At 44.1% G+C, this 20,010-nt stretch overlaps 1 protein-coding gene across 3 annotated transcripts; it reads left to right on the top strand.

Annotated features, from left to right (window-relative positions):
• Positions 1-157: 157 nt before the first annotated feature.
• Positions 158-19,693, top strand: DDX47 (DEAD-box helicase 47). Of its 3 annotated transcripts, none has more exons than XR_003547245.1 (12): positions 158-369; positions 1,142-1,235; positions 11,053-11,241; positions 11,481-11,552; positions 11,745-11,863; positions 12,467-12,538; positions 12,674-12,790; positions 13,334-13,480; positions 14,567-14,704; positions 15,752-15,822; positions 16,783-16,926; positions 19,119-19,231. XR_003547245.1 is itself a non-coding variant. In XM_014582678.2 (12 exons), exons 1-12 carry the CDS (start codon positions 283-285, stop codon positions 19,248-19,250), a joined length of 1,368 nt encoding a protein of 455 aa, XP_014438164.1. In that variant the 5' UTR covers positions 231-282; the 3' UTR covers positions 19,251-19,693. The 3 variants fall into 3 exon arrangements, 2 of the variants coding, with proteins under 2 accessions (XP_027622629.1, XP_014438164.1); XM_014582678.2 differs by having other exon boundaries at positions 231-369; positions 16,797-16,926; positions 19,119-19,693; XM_027766828.1 differs by lacking the exon at positions 14,567-14,704 and having other exon boundaries at positions 227-369; positions 16,797-16,926; positions 19,119-19,693.
• The last annotated feature ends 317 nt before the right edge of the window (positions 19,694-20,010 follow it).

Here is a 20,010-nt window from a genome sequence, read left to right as displayed (position 1 = left end):
GGAAGACTCTCTAAAGGGGACCTTCGGGGCCACCTGAGACGCTAGTCCCTGGCCGCCTCTGCCCTCTCAACCGCCGGCTCAATCCGCAAGTCCTCACTCTTACTAATGCAATCTCTTGGTAAATTTTCGCCACCTTTCCGCTAGGCCTCACCCGCTGGCCGTCGGGGCAATCCCCTACTAAGCCTGCAGGGGGCGCCCAGAATCGCTTTCTGAAGGAGAACTGAAACTACATTTCCCAGCATCCCGCGCGGTGCTGAGCCACTTCCGGAGCCTTCAGCGAAGATGGCGGCGCCGGAGGAGCACGATTCTCAGACCGAAGTCTCGCAGCCAGCAGGAGAGGAAGAGGAAACTAAAACATTTAAAGACCTGGTGAGAGCGAGGGTCGCTGGCCCCTTTTTGTCCTCCTCGCTGTAGGTTCAGGCAGGTTCTTGGCGGTGATGTGCCGAAGCAACTCGGGGCCTGGCTTAGGTTTTCTCCAGAATTTCCGAAGCTCTGTTCCGGCCGCGCTCCGTGGGCTCTGAGGTTGGTGCCGGCCCCGAGAGCGCCTATTTGCCCCTTTCTTCACCTAAGGGTGGCGACGTTTGTTATCTGCCCAGGAATCGGTGTTTTTATAACTGAAATCTACCATCAGGTGAAACAACTAGGTTTTTATCCCGACCTAGTGACTTGAGGCGAGCTGTTACCACTATGTGCCTGACTTTTTCCACAGCTGTGAATCGGGCATAGTAATAAATATGTACGTGGTGGAATTGTTGCGACAATAAATGTTAATGCGTGTGAAACACTTGGCCTTGTCTCTGGCGAGTAGGAAGTGTAAAGTCTTGAACTACTGTCTTATAGTACAGTTAAAGGACAGCGCAGAGGTGCACAATAAATGCTTTTTAAAATCGAGTGCAAGGTCTGTATATGAGTGGGCTTCAAAACGTCCCTGGAAGATGGCTATTATGAAAAAAAAAAAACCTGCGTGGATCTCAGTTTTCTTTCCCCATCAAAGTAAACTTGCACTTTAATTTTATTTTCCCATGAACTTTTTGAAGTTCAGGTGTCACTAACAGTATAGCTATGCCAAAGTCATTTAAAAATGTTTGTGGGAGATGAAGAGTACTGTTTTTTGCTAAGGTATGTTTTTCCGCATCCTAAGGGCGTGACAGATGTATTGTGTGAAGCTTGTGACCAGTTGGGATGGACAAAGCCCACCAAGATCCAGATTGAAGCTATTCCTTTAGCCTTACAAGGTAAATTGAAATATGTGGTCTGGTGCTGATTCAATATTTAAGTTCTGCTCATTTGAGTACAGTACTTAACCGTTTTTTAGAGCTATTGCTTGCATACTTCAATTGAAATAAAGATATGATCTCTAAAGGTAAAATATTTGGGGATCAGCAGATAGTGACTGGTTACATCGCTGGACTCTCACCTAGCTGACCAAGTTCGAGTCCTGGACCTAGTGATTTAAAACTCACACTGGGCACGTGTGCGTGTGTGCCCAGAATCTCAAGAGAAGAATGGAGGAGAAGGGATTGTGGTGTGGCCATCCACTCTGGGGGATGATTTCTCGCTTTCTGTCTCTGTCTGTCTTCAGCAAGCACATGAGCCCTATAGCAAAAATCTCTCTCTCTAAAAAGAAAAAGATAATATGTTTGGTCTTAAGTGGCTTTGGAGAACATCAGTTATTCTCCAGTTTTACTAAGCTTATTTTCTGTCTTGATAGTTGAAGACTTTTGCTCCTTGCCATTGTGCCGACTTTAGGGAGGCACTGGATTAAAGTATACTGACAAGAAACTTGTTAGGGAACCAGCAGTTAGCGTAATGGCTATGTCGCTGGACTCCCACGTAGTCGACTGCGGTTCGCATCCCAGACCTGGTGGCTTAAAACTCACGCCGGGCTCGTGTGCGTGTATGCCCAAGATCCCGAGAGGAGAATGGAGGAGAAGGGATTGCGGCGTGACCATCCCCCCTGTGGGGTGATTTCTCGCTTTCTGTCTCTATGTCTCTCTCTGTCCGTCTGGCGAGCGCACGCGCCCTATAGCAAAAATCTCTCCCCCCCACCCAAAAAAAAGAAAAAAGAAAAAAGAAACTTGTTAGAAAATAGAATCATTAGGCTTAAGCATGCCTGGAACATACATTTGTTTCTAGGGGAGTTGAGAGTTCTTGCTGTGAGACATGTTTGCCAGATTTTTAGAAGAATGGTTCAGGTGCTGTTTGATGACTAGTGAGTGAGCTCTAATTGGATAGAAATAAAGTCCTACTCTTAGTTTCCTAAAATGCTCACTTTATAGGATTAAGGGTTCGTGGTAAAGAGACCCAGAAGCATTAGTTAACGGAAATTCACTAGTTAACTGAAGTTCTTTCCGGGCCTGGATGGGAGCAGAGTAGTAAAATGCTGCACTCTGCAAGTCCGAACCATGTGCAGAGATTCTGTGTTCCTGTCCAGAGGCCTCCCGGAACATGCTCGGCATGCATGTGGCCTTGATCCAGGGCTAGCTGAAGCTGGGGTGGATTATGATATCAGGACCCTGTTGAGGGTTTTGTCTCTGCCTTCCTGTCCCTCTCACTCATGGGGGAAAAAAGTAATAATAAACTTAAAGATTTCCTCATAAAAAACATGCAAATATGTATACACATGAAATTTTGCATATAATTTCAGAGAATTCAAGACTCTCTTCCCCTATACCCCAAATTCCTGCCCCATGAATCCTTGATTAAGAATTCCTGGATTAGCTTTAGAGAGAAAACAGTGCTTTGCAGTGATTAGAACATGCCTAAGAATGCCATATTGATTAGATGTGAAGACAACAGATTTCAGAAAGTAAGTGAGGGGCGGTGGGTATGGTTTAGTATTAAGAATGGTCAGAAATAGAGAAACTGAGCACTCTTGGTCTAGAGAAGAGCAGGATGAGAGTGTTAAATGCAATTATTGATCTTAACGATTCGAAGAACTCATATAGAAAAGGGATTAGATTGATTCTGCATAATCCCATCTTCTCCTTCCATAAATAGAGTATTTGATGGAAGTGGTAGGCACTAGGGGTTAGGAGACAGGCTCCAGTGGGTAAGAGGCTGTCCTCTCTGATAGATTACCCTCTAATGAGGAGTACAGGGCCCAAAGAAAGTTACATTCAAAATACACTGAGGAAGTAGATGAAATTACTTCTAATTGGAATGGATTAGAAAAGATTTATTTCATTTTACTTTTTTTGGCTGAGGAGATTGATAAGAGATTTGAGCTGACCTTGGAGACTGAATTTTGAAGGCTTTAGACATTCAGATATGATGGAGGAGGAGGGTAACATTCTAGGCCTAGAAAAAAGCATGGAAAAAAGTTAAAGAGGTTGGAAAACATGGCCATGTATGGAGATTTGCAACTTCTTACCGTAGAGTGGTGAGAACGCTTAGTAAGGTAATTGGGGCCAGATTAAGGACTTGAATTCTTGCTGAAAGAACTTGTTGTTTGTTCTCAAGGCAACGAAGCATCTTTACAGATTATTTTTTAGCGGGAGGATGAAATCCTTAGAGTTATATTCATAGAAGATTAATCTCATAGCTGTGTAAATTTGATCAGAAATGAGAGTCTAGAGGCTAGAAAACAATTATGAAGTCTTCGTGGTAAATAATGGGCAGTGATAATGAGAAAGAGAAAACAATAGCAAAGAGTAAGCACCACCAGTCACGCAAGTGGAATGCAAGGGCTGGGGAAATTCAAGATTACTGCAAAATTTCCAGGGTGTGAATTAAGGACATGTTATTTGTATACTCTTGCTATAGAAAGTGACGGGGGTGGGGGGACCAGCAGTTAGCATAATGGCTATGTCGCTGGACTCCCATGTAGTTGACCGCGGTTCGTGTCCCAGACCCGGTGGCTTAGAACTCAGTCTGGGCGCTTGTGCGTGCGTTCCCAAGATCCTGAGAGGAGAATGGAGGAGAAGGGATTGCGGCGTGACCATCCCTCCTGGGGGTGATTTCTCGCTTTCTGTCTCTATGTCTCTCTCTGTCTGTCTGGCAAGCACACGCGCCCTATAGCAAAAACCTCTTAAAAAAAAAAAAGTGATGGGAGTTAAAGGTGCTGTCCTCTCTGATAGATTACCCTCTAATGAGGAGTACAGGTGCTTCATGGCCAACCACAGTTTGAGTCCTGGACCTGGCAGCTTAAAGCTCACACTGGGTGTGCATGCGTATTGGCCCAAAATACCAGGAGGAGAATGGAGGGAGAAGGGGTTGTGGAATGGGCATCCCCCTTGGGGGGAGTGATTTCTCACTTTCTCTCTCATTGTCTCTTTGGTGAGTGTGCATACCCTATAATAAAGACCGTTTAAAAGAGTGGGGGTTGAGGGAGGCAGAAAAGATTTCAGGAAAGATGAGTTCAGTTATAAATAAATGATTTTGGGACCAGCAGTTAGCGTTAATGGCTATGTCACTGGACTCCCATGTAATCGACCATGGTTCGTGTCCTGGACCCGGCGACTTAAAACTCATTCTGGGCGCTGTGCGTGTGTGCCCAAGATCCCGAGAGGAGAATGGAGGAGAAGAGATTGTGGCGTGGCCATCCCCCCAACATATCCATTACCTCACATACTTATCCATGGTGAGAACACTTAAAATCTACTCTCAGATTTCAAATATACAAAACGTTATTAACTATAGTCACCACACTGTACCAGAGAGCTTCAGAACTTACCCATCTTGTTGAACAGAAACTCTGTACCCTCTGCTATCACCCCAGCTATCCCCACCTCTGATTTTATCAACTCAATCTCATTAATACCCCAAATCATTTATTTCTTTTTTTTTCTTCTTTTTTTTCTGAAGAGGTTTTTGCTATAGGGCGCATGCACTTGCCAGACAGACAGAGAGAGACAGAGAGACAAAAAGCGAGTAATCACCCCCCCGGGGGGATGGTCACGCCACAATTCCTTCTCCTCCATTTTCCTCTCGGGATCTTGGGCATGCACGCACACGTTCCTGGCATGAGTTTAAGCCCCCAGGTCCGAGACTCGAACCGCACTCGACTACATGGGAGTCCAGTGACGTAGCCATTGCGCCAACTGCTGGTCCCTTGGAATGGGAAGGTTCTATAGAGGATTAGAAATCATGGGATTTGGTTTCACAGAGGTTAGATGAAGGAAAGTGGTCCAACCATGGAGGGCATAGTAAACACTGACTTGTGTGCAGAAGTTGGGCCAAGGACAGATAAGGCCATTGGTGGGAAAGAGCTGCTAGCTGCCAGCAATCCCAGCGTTGCTTTCCAATAGTGAGAAGAGTGTTGGAGCATTTCGACTTTTCCCAGATTGCCCTTCAGCATAGGTGGAAAGAAGGAACCAAAATTAGCTGGTGGTGGGCTAGCCTTGTAGTATAGTAGTTAAGTGAGCCAGATCCCACATGGGTGACTGTGGTTCAAATCCCGAGCCCGGTGACTTGAAGAATGCACTGGGAGTGTGTGCAAGCATGACCGAAATGCCGATGTGCTAGAGAAATAGAGGAGAAGGGACCGTGGTATGGCTCTACGCCATTGAGGTTGTGCTTCCTCTCTATCCCTATCCCTGCCTCTGTCAATCTATGGAAAGTACACATGCCCTCTGGCAATTAAAAAAAATTAGGTGTAATAATTCTAAAATTATTCCAGTGTTTTTTGTTTGTTTGTTTGTTTGTTTTTTGAGCGGTTTTTGCTATGGGGCACGTGCGCTCACCAGAAAGAGAGAAACAGAGAGAGACAGAAAGTGAGAAATCACCCTCCAGGGGGGATGGCCACGCCGCAATCCCTTCTCCATTCTCCTCTTGGGATCTTCGGCATGCACGCACACGCACCCGGCGTGAGTTTAAGCCGCCGGGTCTGTGACTCGAACTGTGGTCTACTACATGGGAGTCCAGCGTCATAGCCATTATGCTAACTGCTGGTCCCCATTATTCCAGTGTTTTTAACCAGAAGTTTGAATTTCTTGCAGAGGAGAATTAATAACATGATTCAAATGACCGTCGTGGAAAATGTCTTGATTCGGGGTTCACGTCTGAAAATCTTGAGTATGCGAGGCATGCGTGTGCCATTGTCTGGGGCTGGCTGAGGCTGGGGGTGAATCCTGGTGTTGAGATCCTGTTCTTGCTGTCTCTCTGACTCTTGGAAGAAAGAAATTAAAAAAAAATCAGTTAACTTTTAAAGTTTAATTTGGGACTAATTATGTCTGAGTTTCTGCAGTTGCACAGCCCTAGGACATTCATTGTTCTTAAACCTTATAACAATCCTGAAAGGCAGGACTGGTTGTTTTATTGGTGAGGAAATTGAGGCTTAGAAGATTAAGTCCCTTGGCTGGAGTCCCATAAGTAATTATTGCAAGAGCTGCATTTTGAATATTGATTCTGGTAGCTCAAAACCCTGTGTCTGTGGGGCCTCCAGGTGATGTGGTAGTTTTGGTGCTGGGTTCCCACATGGTCGACCATGGTTTGAGTCTTGGACCTGGCGGCTTAAAAATTCACTCTGGGAATGTGTGCATGCATGGTTAAAATCCTGAGAGGAAAATGGGGAAGGGATTGTGGTATGGCCATCTCCCCTGGGGGGTGATTTCTTACTTTCCCTCCCTTTGTATCTTTTTGTCTCTCTCCTCTCTGGTGAACGCACACATCCTATGACCCTGTGTCACATTCCCTGTGACATGGAGTGTTACATGAAGAGATCACAGTCTTGTGATTTTCTTTTTTTAAAGCTTGCTATAGGGTGTATATGCTTGCTAGAGAAAGACAGAGATAGAAAGAGAAAATGGCCACCCTGCGGTCCCTTCTCCTCTCTTCTCCCTTTAGGGTTTTGGGAAGGCATGAACATGTGCGTGTGCCTCGGTTACTTCTTCATTCTCCTGGAATATTGGGTCTGCATGCACACGTGCTCAGCATGACTTTCAAGCCGCTGGGTCTGGGACTTGAACCATGATCAACCATGTGTGAGTCCAGCACCTTAACCACTGTGCCACCTGCTGACCCCTACCCACTCTTAGGGCCCCATCATCACAAAGTGTTTCATTACTGCTTTGCTACTGTGGCTGGCTAATAGTGTGTATGCGTGCACATGTGAGATGGGGGAAGAAAGAGATGAGCACCTTCCACAGGGTCTGGTCACACCACGATCCCCTTCCTCCAGTCCTCTGCCCTTCAGATCCTGAGCATACATGCGTGTACCTGGCGTGTATGTCAGGTGGACCAGGCTAGAGATTCTAACCATGGCGGCCTTGTGGAATCCAGCTTCTTTCGAGCTGTGAATTGCCACTGTGTCATGGAGTCAGCCCCTTTTTGATAGTTGATAAGGATGATTTCCTTCCCATGTTTCATGTTTTAAGTTTATTTCCATTTCAGAGATCACTTCAGCCATCCTCTGGCAATCTCAGATGGCTTATTAATAGCTGCCACAGCCTGGGGGCTCATGCTGGGTGCTGGCAATGTGGCTGGTGACTATGACAATTTATTGTGCTCTCATGGAGCTTATGTATTCTAGTGTGTTCCGCACCAGAATTAACTCTGAAAAGGCTAGGAGGCTTTAAGAGGAAGAAAGAGATGATAAAGAAAAACTTAACCACTTTCACAAACTCAGGTTACCCTGAGGGAATCACAAAGAAGCTGACAGCACTGCAAGCCTCAGCTCTCAGCAGTGGCTTGCTCACTGCCACCACCTCAGAAATTGAGTGTTACAAGCTTTTTTATGTCCCTAAATCTTTCTTATGTACTCCTTTCTTCTGAAAATGTAAGATTTCCTGTGACATAAAAGGAAGAGAGATCCTAGCTCCTCCGGGGCATGCTGTGGTGCACAGGCAGGGGAGGCGGACACCCTGAGAAGTCGGGGAATCAGAGGCGTTGGAAATGACTAGTTTTCACCCATCTTTATTTCTCAGGAAGATGCTCTTGCAAGTCGTTGTTCAATATCCTGCAGCCAAGGGGAACGTTCAAATAAGTAGATGAGTGAGAAATACTATCCCTGGATTGTACATTTCTTCTGTGATCCTTATAGAATTGGTCTGTGTCTAGTTCAGCTTGCATTTCACATCTACACGTGTATTTTTGTTGTTGTTTTTTGTTTTTATTTTTGTTTATAAACCAGAGGATGCGTGTGCTTGCTTGAGAGATGGAGACGCAGGGAGAGGAGAAAGCACCCCTTGATGGGGCCTGGTCACTGCCACAGTCCCATCTCCATTTCTCCATCCTCTTAGGATGTGGGGTGTGTGTATATGTGCCTGGTGTGTTTTTCAAGGCACTGGGCTAGATTTCAAACTGTACTTAACCATGTAGACTCTGGCTCCCTTAACACCAGGCTATGGGACCAGCCCATTACGCATATATTGTTGAGTGGAAAACTACGATGTTAACAAATAGAAAGTGGGAACCAGCAGTTGGCGTAATGGCTATGTCGCTGGATTCCCACGTAGTTGACCGCGGTTCGCATCCCGGACCCGGTGGCTTAGAACTCACGCCGGGTGCGTGTGAGTGAGTGTCTAAGATCCTGAGAGGAGAATGGAGGAGAAGGGATTGCGGCGTGACCATCCCCCATGGGGGGTGATTTCTCGCTTTCTGTCTCTATGTCTCTCTCTGTCTGTCTGGCGAGCGCACGTGCCCTATAGCGAAAACCTCTTAAAAAAAAAACAAAACAAATAGAAAATGAATGGATAGAATGTACTAGAATACACTGTTGTCTGATCTGGCATGGCAGATCCTGGTTTAAGAGACTAATCTGTAAGAGATGGATAGTGAAGGTGTATTCTACTAGATTGGTGACATTGAGTAGTACTAATCACTTTCTTTTTGATGCTCTCTTCCTACTTAATTTCAAGATAATGTTTCTAGCCTTTCTTTCTAATTTTTTTCTCCTTTTTTATTCCCCATTTGCCTTATAATAGTGATTCTGTTTTGCTTTTTTCTTACTCTAACACACGACCTAAGATTTCTGATTCAATCCTGAGGTGTTCAGTGTGTCTGTATGGTTGAGTCTCACCTAGTGTTCATCAGAATCATCTGTGGAGCTCTTAAAAAAATAAAAAATAAAAATAAAAAAGCAGAGGTTTCTGAGCTCTGACCTAGACCTACTGAATCAGAATCTACACGCATGGGACCTTGGCATAAATATATTTGTGAGAACCTAATAGATATCCTTTTTTTTAGAGAGAGAGATATTTCACTGTAGGGTGCGTGTTGCCACCGGAGAGACAGAGAGAGACAGAAAGTAAAAAATCATCCCCCCAGGGGGTGGCCATGCCGCAATCCCTTTTTCATTCTCCTCTTGGGATTTTGGACATGCGCCTAGCATTAGTTTTAAGCCACCAAGTTCGGGACTTGAACCACGGTCAACTGTATGGGAGTCCAGTGATGTAACCATTATGCCATCAGCTGGTCCCATCCTTGCAGATTATAGTTTTACGTGTCTGCTGTGGGAAGCACCACCAGTAGGATGCTCGTGGCCCCTGTCTGTATTTCAAGCCTACATTTTTCTCCTGAGTGCTAAACAGGTACTCTGACTGGTTTCTCTCTCTCTCTCTCTTTCTTTCTTTTAAAGATTTTCGCTATAGGTGCATGTACTTGCTGGAGACACAGAGAGACCGAAAAGGAGAAATTACTCTCCTGGGGGAATGGCCACACCATAATTCCTTCTTTGTTCTCCTCTCAGGATTTTGGGCATGCATGCACACAGGCCTGGTGTGAGTTTCAAGCCACTGGGTCCGAGATTGGAACTGTGGTTGGCCGTGCGGGACTCCAGCAGCATAACTGCTATGCCATCTACTGGTCCCTTGACTGGTTTCTAGATATTTCTCCCTGAACTTACTGCAGGATCCTTTGGCTCCTGCGTCCAAACCAGAGTCATTATTTTTCTTACCAGACTGTATTTTTCTGTGCCACTTTCCGGCTTTAAGACTGTCTTACTGAAAACCTAAGTGTTGCATTCTCAATTGTTCTACAAGTCACTCGTCCTGCCCTCGCTGCCTTGCCTCAGTTGAAGCCACCACTTCTGGCCTGAATTGCATCCAGTGTCCTAGCTGAGCTCTCATTTTCACTGTTCTGGGCATTTCAGTCGTTTTAGATAGTGAGAAGTAGGAGTTTTGTTCAGGTTGCCCCAGGGAAAAGGGGGGGGTTATGTAGTGTAGGATTATGTTCTAGAAATCTGCCTCTGAGCAGCTGCACACTTACAGAGCAGCCCAGTAGCTGTTGTGGGGCACCACTGAGTAGGAAGCGTTCTCTCTGGGCACCCTTTAGTGGTCCTCAGCTGCAGCCAGCTTCCAGATGGCGGTCGTGGGAGCCCATCTCCCCGGGGGCTAGAGGGGTGATAATAACAAATTTCTGACCTCTTTTTTTTTTTTTTTTTGAGAGATTTTTGCTATAGGGGGCAGGGGATATGGCCACAATACAGTCCCTTCTCCTCTAGTCTCTCTTTATTTTGGGTACACATTCACACACCCAGTGTGAGTATCAAGATGCCGGGTCCAGGACATGAACTGCAGTCAACCATGTGGGAATCCAGCACTATTCCACCTGCTGGCCCAGGGACCTCTTCTTAAGAGTTACTTAGGACATTCTCCAAAGGAGCAGTGTAAAAGGCATGTGTATTAGCTTGTTGGCTCCTCCTTATGCCTTCAGGCCTGGAGGGTGAAACTTACTATGATCCTCCCTGCTCGAAATTTTTCCTTTCTTTTACAGGAAAACATCACAATTCCTTAGCATGGCTTGTGAATTTCCTTTCTGGTCTCATTCTTCTCCCTTTCCACCCCTAGCACTTCTGTGTTGCAGCCACCTTTCACCTGTCATCCTTCCTGCGCACACTGTGTTCTCAGAGTCTCTCCTCCATCCCCACACAGGGACCTGTATTAAAGCCTTGTCGCATTACAACGTATTTGTGTATTTGTCCATCTCGCTTCAGATTTTGAGCTTATCTAGGATGGAGACCACATCTTTTCTGCTTATTCAACTTTCCTCTCTCCCCAGCTCATCCCATATTTATTCAGTGTCGGCTTTGTGTCTAGCCTTGTGTCATTGTAGAAATGTAGAAATAGGGCGGAGAGAGGTCCTCTGGTATTAGGTGTTTTCTTTTTCTTCTAGGTCGCGATATCATTGGGCTAGCAGAAACTGGCTCTGGGAAAACCGGGGCCTTCGCCTTGCCCATCTTGAATGCGCTGCTGGAGACGCCTCAGCGTTTGTTTGCCCTGGTTCTCACCCCGACTCGAGAGTTGGCCTTTCAGATCTCAGAGCAGTTTGAGGCCCTGGGCTCCTCTATTGGAGTGCAGAGTGGTAAGTGTCTTAGAGAAGAGGAATCCTAGATGATCACAGAGAACGAGTGTGAAAGGAGAGTGGAAGAAAGCAGTCTTGGCTTGAGTTTTTGACTTAAGGAGTTGGTGGTGTACGCTAGTTTTGGAAAAGGTAGTAATTGTGTGGGAAGAACACATTTAAGTAGAAATCTAGCATTGGCTTTAAAGTGGACTTTGGAAAAAATTAAGGATCTGTTTTCTATGTTCTTTTTATCTCCGAAGCTGTGATTGTAGGTGGGATTGATTCAATGTCCCAGTCTCTGGCCTTGGCAAAAAAACCTCATATAGTAATAGGTGAGTAATTGACAAAGGTACAGACCCTGGCAATGAGGAGTTCATAAAATCTATTAACGTTGGGTGGAAAGACTTGGAGGAACAGATTTTTGTAATCATGTTCTTAAAATTTCTTTGGCTAGGGAGATAATGTAACTTACTTTCTGTCTTTGTTCTGAAATGTGTTTTCTTCTTCTCAACCTTTCTTGGTAGCAACTCCTGGTCGACTGATTGACCACTTGGAAAATACAAAAGGTTTCAACTTAAGAGCTCTCAAATACTTGGTCATGGATGAAGCAGACCGAATATTGAATATGGATTTTGAGACAGAGGTGAACTCTCGGTTACTTTCCTCCTCTTAGAGCATCTCAAGGTCCCTGCTTCAAAATGTGGTTCAGTGTCTCCTTGTTTTATGTAGAATAACACATCAATATGAGCTAACTGCCACAGCCCTGCTGCCCGTTTTCATGAACTTTCCCCCTTGATGACAGGTGCTCTTCACATTGTCATTGTCTCAGCACCCTGTTTTCTTATAGTCTGACCCTTACTTCAGAGTTGAGAAGAATCAAGCCCAGATTTTCCTTTTCATTTTATTTGATTTCAACCTCTTTTATGCACCTTGAAATATCTTTATTTTCTTTGATGACTCACTCATCACAGCTTATTTAGTTGATTAATACTTATTCTTGAATTTTAGATTAGTTCTAGTCTACAACTTCAAACCCTTCTTTTCTCTGAGTGGCATTCTTTCTTTGATAGCATTTGGTAGGGTATCAGATACTATTTGGTAAGCTTTAGCTGAATGAATTGAATTTTTGAGTCCTGCTATGTAGTGATGCATTTCGTTTGTGAGTCTCGACCTCCTTCACTGCCTAAAACACGTGCAGGTGTCCAGTCTAATGTTACATCAGTGTCTTTTCCTCTTCGTGCCTTAGGTCGATAAGATCCTCAAAGTGATTCCCCGAGATCGGAAAACTTTTCTCTTCTCTGCTACCATGACCAAAAAGGTGAAATTTACTAAGATTCCTTTTTTCTTCTTTATAAGGATTGGTACATAAAACAGTAACAACCACAACAGTAAGTAAAAATAGAAAGCAAGTATTTAGGAATCAGCATACTATTTTAGGTTTTCTTTCTTTCAGGTACAAAAACTTCAGCGAGCAGCTCTGAAGAACCCTGTGAAATGTGCTGTTTCCTCCAAATACCAAACGGTTGAGAAGTTACAGCAATATTATCTTTTTATTCCCTCTAAATTCAAGGTAAAGTGTTTGCTTTGACCACTCCTGCCTCTCGCTGTCCTCACCAAAGCATCTCAAAACGTGTCGAGCCTTGTTTAGCTCAAAGCCGCAGCCCCGAGTGGAGTCTCTCCTGTTTGCTCTGGAGAGCATGCTGTGCTTGTGTTCCTCACCGATAAGTCGGCCATTCCAGGAATTCACCACGTACTAAGCCACAATAATGAAGCTGTGATGTAGTCATAGAACGTCTCCCTGTCCCCATCCTTTAAGGTAGTTTTTCCTTTGTCTACTTGTTTTGTGGCTTCTATGTCGGATGGAGACCCTAGTTTTGTGCTTTGGCAGAAGTGCCTCTTTTGGTTGCTGAGTACAGATCTCCCTATACTTAGCTTTGGGGTGTATGGAGGTGCGTGGTCCCCAGAGCTGCTGGTCAGGAAGTGCAGAGCTGGCAACTGTGGTCTGGATAACTGAGAAGCAGTATCGGCTTCATCTTTACTTTATGGGTGTGCCTGGTCTCCATCCCTGTCTTCCAGGTTCAGTTATGCGTATTGTTTTGGGTTTGTATCTTAGGACACCTACCTGGTTTACATTCTAAATGAATTGGCTGGAAACTCCTTTATGATATTCTGTAGCACCTGTAACAACACTCAGAGAACAGCTTTGCTACTGCGAAATCTTGGATTCACTGCCATCCCCCTCCACGGACAGATGAGTCAGGTAAGGACTGTTTGGCAGCATTAGCTGTGAACTAACTGGTGGTGTGAGGAAGATAAAACCTTGTAACAGTAGCTTAGTACTAAGGACCTGCAGCGTTAATGCCGGTTTCCATAATTGTTCTAATTTAGTGAGCTTTGAAGAGTTGCTTTGGCTGCTTGCTTTCTTCTTTCAGGATAGCCAGAGGCTAAAATTAGAATATTTCATAGTTATTAGAACATGAAAATATTGGTAGGTTTGCTTGCTTTTGAATTGATATATTTAGTCCTAGTGGTAATAGTGATTGTTGGTTTTTAAAAACACTGAGACATTTTATTAATAGTATGTGTTTGGGACCAGCAATTGGCATAATGGCTACATCGCTGGACTCCCATGTAGTCAACCGTGATTTGAATCCTGGACCTGGTGGCTTAAATTCACACCAGGCATGTGTGTGTGTGTGTGGTCAAGAGCCTGAGGGGAGAATAGAGGAGAAGGGATTGAAGTGTGGCCATCCCCCCGGCGGGGGTGGTGGTGGGGGTGGTGGGTTGATTTCTTGCTCTCTGTCTCTCTGTCTTTCAGGCGAGCGCATGTGCCTTATAGTGAAAACCTCTCCAAAAACAAACAAACAAAAACCCCCACCCCCACCCCCCAAAAAAACCCAGTATGTGTTTAAAGACATTTTAATACGTGATTCCCCAGTTATCTTTTTTTTCCTCTCTCTCTTAAAGACAGGGTCTCACTATGCCATTAACCTCCTGCCTCGGTCTCCTAAGTATCTAGGACTGTTGGCTTTTAGGATGGGCTGGGAATTAAACCTGGGCTTCTCATGTGGCTTCAGCTAGTGTGTGCTTCCATGTCTGGACTGTCTGGACCGCGATGATCTTTCTGTCATGTTAAATAATCCCTCTTTCATCTTGTTATTTTCTAACCTAGGCCTTACATATTTTTTGTAGCTCCCATATTTCTGTTTTGACTGTGAAGTCCCATTCTGCACTTAGGGAGGAAAATCATTTAAAAATTCTTTTCATGGCTCTTATACTCAGTGTGTCTATTTTGTATATCTCATTTTCCAAGATTAAAATTCTTATTTCTTCTTCATTCTCTCAGAGCAAACGCCTAGGATCGCTTAATAAGTTTAAGGCAAAGGCTCGTTCTATTCTTCTAGCAACTGATGTTGCAAGCCGAGGTTTGGACATACCTCATGTAGATGTAGTTGTCAACTTTGATATTCCTACTCATTCCAAGGTGAGTCACACTGGGATTTGACTCTATTTTTAGAGTGTGTTTCTTAGCAGAGTGTTTTCTGTCTTTTCTTAGTTATAGCATAGCTTTTTGTCCTTGGTTAATTAAAGAGCACTTGATTGCCTCTTGCTCATCATCTTGAGCTCACCTACGTATGTAACATGACAGATACGAGCGATGGTAGCCAAGGAGTACCTGCTCACAGTCAGGGGGCAGATGTAGCCTATGCTGATCTGTTTCAGTCCCTATCCCTTAGAAATGACAGCTTGTCATCTTGGCGTGTCTTAGCGTTTCTCAATCTTGATATTGTTAACATTTGGGGCCAGGAAATTCTTTGCTGCAAATGTCATTTTTTATGTGATAGGATGCTTAGCAGTGTCCCTGGCCTCTTCTCACTAGATGACAGAATCACATGCTCTAGCAGTTGGGACTATCAAATGTATCCAGACATTACCAAATGTCCCCTGGGGGTGACAGAATAACCCCTGGTTTCGTAATTAATTGTTGGAGATAAAGTGCTGCCTCATTTGAATTTTGCAGTAACTGTGATTGGGCATGCATTTCTATTCCTGTTTTATAAATAGAAAACCAGGGTTCAGACAGGTTAGGTGATTTGCAAATAACTATAATTGGCAAGTACCTTCAGTACTGTTTTTCTGTATTCCACATTGCTTGTAACCATGTAGATATACTTTGTAGATTGGCCTTTGTATAAAAAAAGCATTAGATCATTTTTGTGCTGCAAGGAGAATGAAAAAAGTAGATTTGTGGGACCAGCAGGTGGCATGGTGGTTATGGCACTGAACTCCCACGAGGCTGATGTGTGTGGCTTGAGTCCCGGACCTGGTGGCTTACTTTATCACTTTCCCTCTCTCTGGTCAAATTTAAAAAAAAAAAAGTTTTTTTTAAAAAGGAGATTTGTGTCAACAAATTGCCCGAACTGTTTTCTTCATGTTCTAACACGAATCTGTCTCCTTTTGAAAGTTGGCCACAAGACATTGTTTTTTCTTATAATCCATAGAACCTGAATCTCTCTGCCGTTTGTTTCAGGATTACATCCACCGAGTAGGTCGAACAGCGAGAGCTGGGCGCTCTGGAAAGGCCATTACTTTTGTTACACAGTAAGTGACTCACCTGCAGGGTCACAGCGAGGGGGGGAAGGAGTAGGCCGTCGGAGGCAGGCCAGCTGGGTCTTGGGCTACTGTTTACTCTCTTAATCACTTAGCTCCCTCGGCCTGGTTTTCATATTTATACATGAAAATCTTGTATTTGTAGGATTTTGGTGAAAATTAGAGATAATATATGTAAAAGGTCTAGTATCACATAACTGTTTCTGATTTAAAAACTATTTATTTCTTGCATGAACAAGAGACAGAGAGAGCATCCCCAACTGGGTCTTGTTTTTTTGTTTTTGTTTTTTTTGTTTTTGTTTTTTTTGAGAAAGATTTTTGCTATAGGGTGTGTGTACTCGCTGGAGAGAGACAGAGAGACATCATCCCCATGGGAGATGACTGCGCTGTAATCCCTTCTCCTCCATTCTCTTGGGATCTTGGGTATGCACACACAAGCGCCCAGCATGAATTTTAAGCTGCCAGGTCTGGGACTTGAACTGTGGTCGACTATGTGGGAGCCCAGTGACGTCACCATTACACCATCTGCTGGTCCCCAGGATCTTGATGCCACTATGCACCCAGTTTCAGCTAGCCCCAGATTATGGGCCTGTGTAAACCTGGTGTATTCACTAGAAAGGTGTCTGAATGCAAATCTAAAATCCAGAGTCTTACCATGTGGGTTAGCCTCTCTGAGCATTTTCAATTTCACTGCTGTGCCACTGTCTGGCCCCTTGATTATTTTTTCCCCCTCTAAGGAACAGATTTTTATGTACCCAAGGCTTTTCTGTGAGTGAAGAGTAGTTTGGGTGACTTTTGAATGGGCCATGCACAAAGATTTAACTAAACTAGTATTTAGAAAAGGAATAATATGTTCAATATTGTTTCAGACTGTAGCTCGTTGTATTGTGTCTTATTATGTAGTTCGGAAGTGGCGAACAGTTGTATTATCAGCCAACCAAAGCCTGCCAGTTTTCCTTCCTCAGGTATGATGTGGAACTCTTCCAGCGCATAGAACACTTAATTGGGAAGAAACTGCCTGTTTTTCCAACACAGGATGACGAGGTTATGATGCTGACAGAGCGCGTAACTGAAGCTCAAAGATTTGCTCGAATGGTATGCAGCTTACTTCCTCACCAGCTTCTGTGCCAAGGATTTTAATTATATGCCAGATGCTTCTTACTGTGTTAATCCTCAGAATAAACTGTAGGAGCTGGGTATTACTCCACATTTAAGATGAGCAAACTAGTTGTAGAGGTATTGGGTAATTTGCTTTAGACCAAAACTACTAAATAGTTGAATTAGGGTTTGGACTTTGAGACAGCCTAACCAAAGCGACCTCATTCTCAGCCACTGTTCATGTATCATATGTGGCAAGAAAATCATTGAACTTGAGGTCAGAGGCTCCAGCTGTGGGCTAAGTGAGCTTGGGCACTTGGCCTGATTTCTCAAGATCTGTTCTTCCCCGGTAAATTGAGAATAATACTGTTGTGAGCTCCAGATAAGCTAATAAAAGACTGCACAGTTACTACTAGTAGTAACAACAGCAGTGGTGATGAGAAGATTCTAGAGAGCCCTTGGCAGATCTCTGCTTTCTAAAATTCTAGTCTGAGGAATGGCATAACTTTGCCCATGGGTTGCTTTCTGAGTTTGGAGGTACAAAGTTTTTTTCTGTCTGCGTGGAATGTTAAAGTTTTTATTTATTTCATGAGGGAGACAGAGAGAGAAGCTCTCTCAGCAGAGTCTCATGCCACTGTCATTCCCCAGCCTTTCCCAGCAGCCAGATTATAGGCACACACATGTGCTCTGTCATGTACAAGTTGACCCAGGAACTGAACTCTGATCTTCCATATGGCTTCCAGCATTGCAGAGCATTGCACCACTGCTGTGCCACTGGGTCTACGTAGAAGTTTTTGTTTGGTGGTTTTGTTTATAAGTGTTACTTACTCGACCAGCCTGGTGATGCAGTAAGTAAGGTGGCTGGACTCCACATGGCCAACTAAGCAGTTCAAGACCTGGATCTGCCGGCTTGAGAAACACACTGGGCGTGTACATGATCAAAATTTAGAGAGGAGAGTGGAGAAGGGTTTGCAGCACGGCTGTACCCTCTGGGGGGGTGATATCTCACTTTCTCTTCTCCCTCTCACTGTCTGCCTCTCTCCTAGTGAGTTCATGTACCCTATAGCAAAAACTCTAAAAAAATAATTGTTACTTGCGCATTGGGGAAAAAGTTTAGAAAATACAGAAGGGGTTAACATAATATAATACTTACCTATTTTACTTTTATTTACTCATAATTAGACTTGAATTATATGCAACTTAACATTTTTCAGTTTTCAAATAGAGAATTCATGTGGTCATTTTTTTTTTTTTAAAGAGATTTTTGCTACATACCGGAGAGACGGAGAAACAGAGACAGAAACTGAGAAATCACCCCCCAGGGGGGATGGCCATGCCACACCCCCTTCTCCTTCATTCTCGAGATTTGGGGATGTGTGTGCGTGTGCCTAGCATGAGTTTCAGTATGCCAAGTCTGGGACTTAAAACGTAGTCAACCATGTGGGAGTCCAGCGCCTTAACCGCCACGCCACCTGCTGGCCCCATGTGATTATCCCTTAATGGCCACAAAGGATTCCTTCACTTAAGTGACATGATTTACCTTGATAGATCTTTATGCTTTATTCCATTGTTTTTGTTTTAACTGGTACTGTGTTGAACACCCTAGTATGTGCACTTTGCATGTTCATCTTACTTCCTTAGAATACATGTGTAGAAGTTGGAGTATACATGATTAAAATATGAATTCATACAGAATGCTAGGTTACCCCCTAGAAAAGCTATAGCCGATTACAGTGTCAGCAACAGTGTATGTGAATCTCCTCACACCTTGGCCAATACTAGATATTAACCATTCTCTTACATCTCTGTTTATCTGTCATGTGAAAATAGCTTATTTTAATTTTCATTTTTTTAAAAATAATTATTTTATCTGTTAATTATTTTTTAATTTGACCAGAGAGGGAGAGGAAGGGAAAGTCAGAAAGCAAGCTACTCGGTCCAGGACTAGAACCATAATTGGCCATGTGGGGGTCCAGTATCCCAACCACTGCCACCTGCTGACCCCTAATTTTCATTTTTTGATCACTAATGAAGTTGACATTCTTGTATGTTTGGATTCGAGTCTTATACCTTTGCTAATGTCAGGTGTCAGGGAGTTCCTCAGTATTTGGTCATAAACGGAGGGACTAGAATATTCTCTCCTGTGATAGGAACTCATTTTCAGCCCCATCCTTTTGGCTTTCCCATAGGAGCTGAGGGAGCACGGGGAGAAGAAGAAGCGCACTCGAGAGGATGCTGGGGATAACGATGACACAGAGGGTGCTATTGGCGTCAGGAACAAAGTGGCTGGAGGCAAAATGAAGAAACGGAAAGGCCGCTAACCACGTCGCAGAGGCTCGAGTTACACTTTCTGTTCTCTGAGAGGATTGAACAAGTGAGTGGAACCTCTGGCAGAGTTCTCAGACTGAAGTCCGTCAAACTACGGCCACAGCCCACTCAGCTAATTCAGTGCTCGTTCCCTTTCTGTGTGTTGGAGGAAGTAAATACATGTTACCGCAGGCTACGTCTTCGTAGAGCTGACGGCAAGACCGCTGTTGTCCAACTGGGGTTCCTTGTGCATGGCCTGAGTGGGCTGCGTTCTCCTATCACTTTCTGCAGACCATTGTGCCTTTCAGCTGGAAGTCAAGGACTAGGTGGACGGAGCACATGACCTCTAATTGTAAAGGGAAGAGCTTTTACTTCTGTGATGCTACTTCAGCCTCCGCAGCTTGTGTGTCATTAGACCTGGTGTGAAACAATAAATTTAAATATGATTTTTAAAAGATTCAAACTCGTTGAAGATTTGGGGTTAAAGGGCTTTATGGACTTAAGTAAGATCTTATGAATAGATAAGAACCTGGCTGTGGTGGTTACATGACAAGTTGATTGTCCTTAATTTAAGCTAAACATTATTTCAGACTTAAAAATCGACGAAAGGAGACAATGGTGGCTTTGAAAGGGAAGTCTCACAGTCTTGTTTAAACGAAGGTCGTGTTTATTCTTGGGAACGGAGTGAAGTCCATCAGTAAGACTGCAGAGGGTTTTGGCTTGTAAAAGATATTTAATGTCGACTACAGGATTTTTTTTAGATTCTTGCGTAAA

Source organism: Tupaia chinensis, unplaced genomic scaffold (assembly GCF_000334495.1).
Source record: "Tupaia chinensis unplaced genomic scaffold, TupChi_1.0 Scaffold143728_1, whole genome shotgun sequence".
NCBI classification, from domain to species: domain Eukaryota; kingdom Metazoa; phylum Chordata; class Mammalia; order Scandentia; family Tupaiidae; genus Tupaia; species Tupaia belangeri.
Note: the sequence above shows the minus strand (reverse complement) of the source record. Positions and strands in the feature narration are given on the sequence as shown.